The sequence below is a fragment of the Protobothrops mucrosquamatus genome, unplaced genomic scaffold (assembly GCF_001527695.2).
Source record: "Protobothrops mucrosquamatus isolate PMUCROS unplaced genomic scaffold, P.Mucros_1.0 scaffold7394, whole genome shotgun sequence".
Lineage (NCBI taxonomy): Eukaryota > Metazoa > Chordata > Lepidosauria > Squamata > Viperidae > Protobothrops > Protobothrops mucrosquamatus.
The window spans coordinates 7,776-10,623 of record NW_015393195.1 but is presented as its reverse complement, the minus strand read 5'-3'; the positions used below and the strand labels follow the sequence as shown (position 1 = coordinate 10,623).

At 36.3% G+C, this 2,848-nt stretch overlaps 1 protein-coding gene across 1 annotated transcript in view; it reads left to right on the top strand.

Moving 5' to 3' along the window:
• Positions 1 to 2,848, top strand: part of LOC107300549 (protein kinase C-binding protein 1-like) — a gene marked incomplete at its 5' end in the record, with an annotated part of 8,285 nt that overhangs the window by 4,681 nt on the left and 756 nt on the right. Inside the window, 3 exons of the mRNA XM_015829865.1 lie at positions 1,592 to 1,670; positions 2,079 to 2,318; positions 2,418 to 2,575. Coding sequence (XP_015685351.1) covers positions 1,592 to 1,670; positions 2,079 to 2,318; positions 2,418 to 2,575 — 477 coding nt within the window. The remainder of the gene's footprint in view (positions 1 to 1,591; positions 1,671 to 2,078; positions 2,319 to 2,417; positions 2,576 to 2,848) is intronic.

The following is a 2,848-nucleotide window of genomic DNA, read 5'->3' as shown; positions in this document are numbered from 1 at the left end:
GACCTACCCCCCGACCTACGTACAGTTGCGGACCTGCGCCTTTTTCGCCGAGCCCTGAAGGCCCATCTATTCCGTGCGGCCGGCCTGGCGTAGTTTGATTATGTTTTAGTGGGGTTTTTTGTATGGGTGTGTTTTTAGAACAGGCCCGTTATTTAATTTGATTTTAGAACTGCCTATATTTATCATGGTTTTTATTATCACCTGTTCACCGCCCTGAGTCCCGTAAGGGAGATAGGGCGGTATATAAATTCAATCAATCAATCAATCAATAAATAAATAAATAACTGGCTGTTATATCTGGTTTTACAGAAAGCTATCCTTAACCATCCAGAAAGTTCAGTTCAGAATGTCATAGCCTAGATAGTAACAAGTCCAGCTTAGTTTGTGCATATAATGCCTCTGCAGCAGGAGCTACACTGGCCTTCTGCAATTGAATGTGTTGGTAATACACTCTAAAGCTCTTTATTGCCTAAGAAGACTCTTTACTTCATACGGAATGCATCTATCCAATGAAATCCAAAAGGAAGGCCAGGCCTTGCTGAGCAGTTGCTACTCTGACTGTGAACATTACCCCTTCTTGGGGAAGTTCTCCATAAATTACCAGGCCTTTTCTTACTAACATTTTGGAGGGCCATTAACATCTGGAATGGAAGGCTTATCACTGCTCCTGAAAAAAATGGTGTCATATGTTTTCAGGTATATTGCAGATTATATGTGTGTTACCTGGAGGTGGTTCTTTTGTTACGTTTTTTCACCTTAAGTATTGAAGTCTTGTAAGCCATTCAGAGTAATCTAGGCTGGAGCACCTAGAAGGTTGAGAAATAATATAATGGCCAAGTATGGCCCTTGGCCTGATGAAAGTTGCACATCCCTATTTTAAACCTTTTGTTTCTGTCTCTGTTCTTATGTCAACTCTTGAAATAATTAATTGGGTGTTATGTGCATGAGAGAGCACAGTAAAATAAAGAATTTATCTCATATGGATAAGAACTTCTATGCCAAAAGTAACAATATAATAACACTACTTCATAACTGGTAAAGCAAATTCAGTTTTTAAAGATTTTTCTAGTAGCTCTACCAGAAAAGATAGTGCAGCCTATTTATTGTACAAATTATCCAAGATCCAGTTAACATTTGGAAGTACTTAATTCACAATATCATATCGGATTACGTAGTGAACACAATACAATACAACTTAAAATTTGAGTTGAGAGGGATAGTATTTACTATAAGGCAGGAGAAACAAGTATATATCTTTGGGAAGAGCTTTATTTCACCTTTTGATTCATGCACATTTGCCCTTTCTTTCTGTTCCACTAGGAGAAGGAGTAGGTGCATTATTTATTTTGCCTAGTTTATAGAAAGCATATTTATTCTGAGATATTTTTTCATAAGAGTGATTAGTTTCTAAATAAAGATTTTTATCCAGTGCAATTGGATTTCCTTTCATGGTCTCTCTCACTCCTTTCCTGTCACCCAGAGCTGATTTAAAGAGTCCCCCTAAGTAATAAATGTGGGGATAGAGGAGAAAGAAGAATTTTATTCTATTTTGACTGACATTCCTGGTGTTACTGTATTTTTAATATTTCAGATTCGTCGTCTGAGAATTGAAATTGAAAAGCTTCAGTGGTTACATCAGCAAGAGCTCTCAGAAATGAAACATAATCTGGGTATAAAAATTTCAATATTTTTGTTAAATATTTTTGTGGTTCATAGTCTGGTATGTAATGGAACATCTGTGCTGATCTGTTTTTCATATGTATAGTCAATTATAGTGGTCCAGCTCAGTTGTCACAGTACATCATCATGATAGCCAATAAACCTCTTAAATTGATTGGTAATTATTTCTTGAATGACACCTAAAATAGTGGATTGTTTCAAAAATAAAAAACATGGAAGTTCTTAAGACCTTATACAGTAAGCTTACATATATAAGTATATACATTATAGTGTAAATTTGTCGACCTTGATTGTAATAAATTAGTATGTTTTATTCCCTTTAAGGTAGCGTACCCTTATTACTTGCAGATCAGCTATTTATGTACTGTTAGATTACATGCTGTTCATCTGTTTCCTAGAACTCACAATGGCGGAAATGCGACAAAGCTTAGAGCAAGAAAGAGATCGTTTAATTGCAGAAGTGAAGAAACAACTGGAATTGGAAAAGCAACAAGCTGTGGATGAGACCAAAAAGAAACAGTGGTGTGCCAACTGCAAAAAAGAGGCCATCTTTTACTGTTGTTGGAATACCAGCTATTGTGACTATCCTTGCCAACAAGCTCATTGGCCAGAACATATGAAATCTTGTACACAATCAGGTAATTGGCTAGTGTTTCTACAGTTACATTATTTAACTTTCAATCTATTTGTGAGTGAATATGACCTCCATTTTTAAATTTGTGTGGTTTTTATTTTAGCTACTGCAACACAACAAGAGACAGATAGTGAAGTTAGTTCAGAAACATTAAACAAAGCATCCCAACCTGGTTCCAGTGCACAGCCTGCACCTACAGAAACAACCAGTGCTCCAAAAGAAAAAGAGGCAGCTGTGGAAAAAAGCAAGGAAAGTGTTACGGTAAGTATGTCCTCCTTGGTGCATCCTTTCTTTAAGGTTTATTTTTAAAGCTGTACAAAGCAATAAATGTTTGGTTTTTTATTTTATTTTATTGAGGGCTGGTGAAATACCTTGGTCTTTATTTTACCTTTACAGAGTTAGTTCTTAAGGATCCAGGACGTATCTAATCTTGTATGTGCTACCATATTTTTTTTCATCGCATAATATGATGAATTCTCACATGATTTTGCCCTGGTTCCACCCACTTGGAGGTGTAGTGACTGCTCAGGCTCA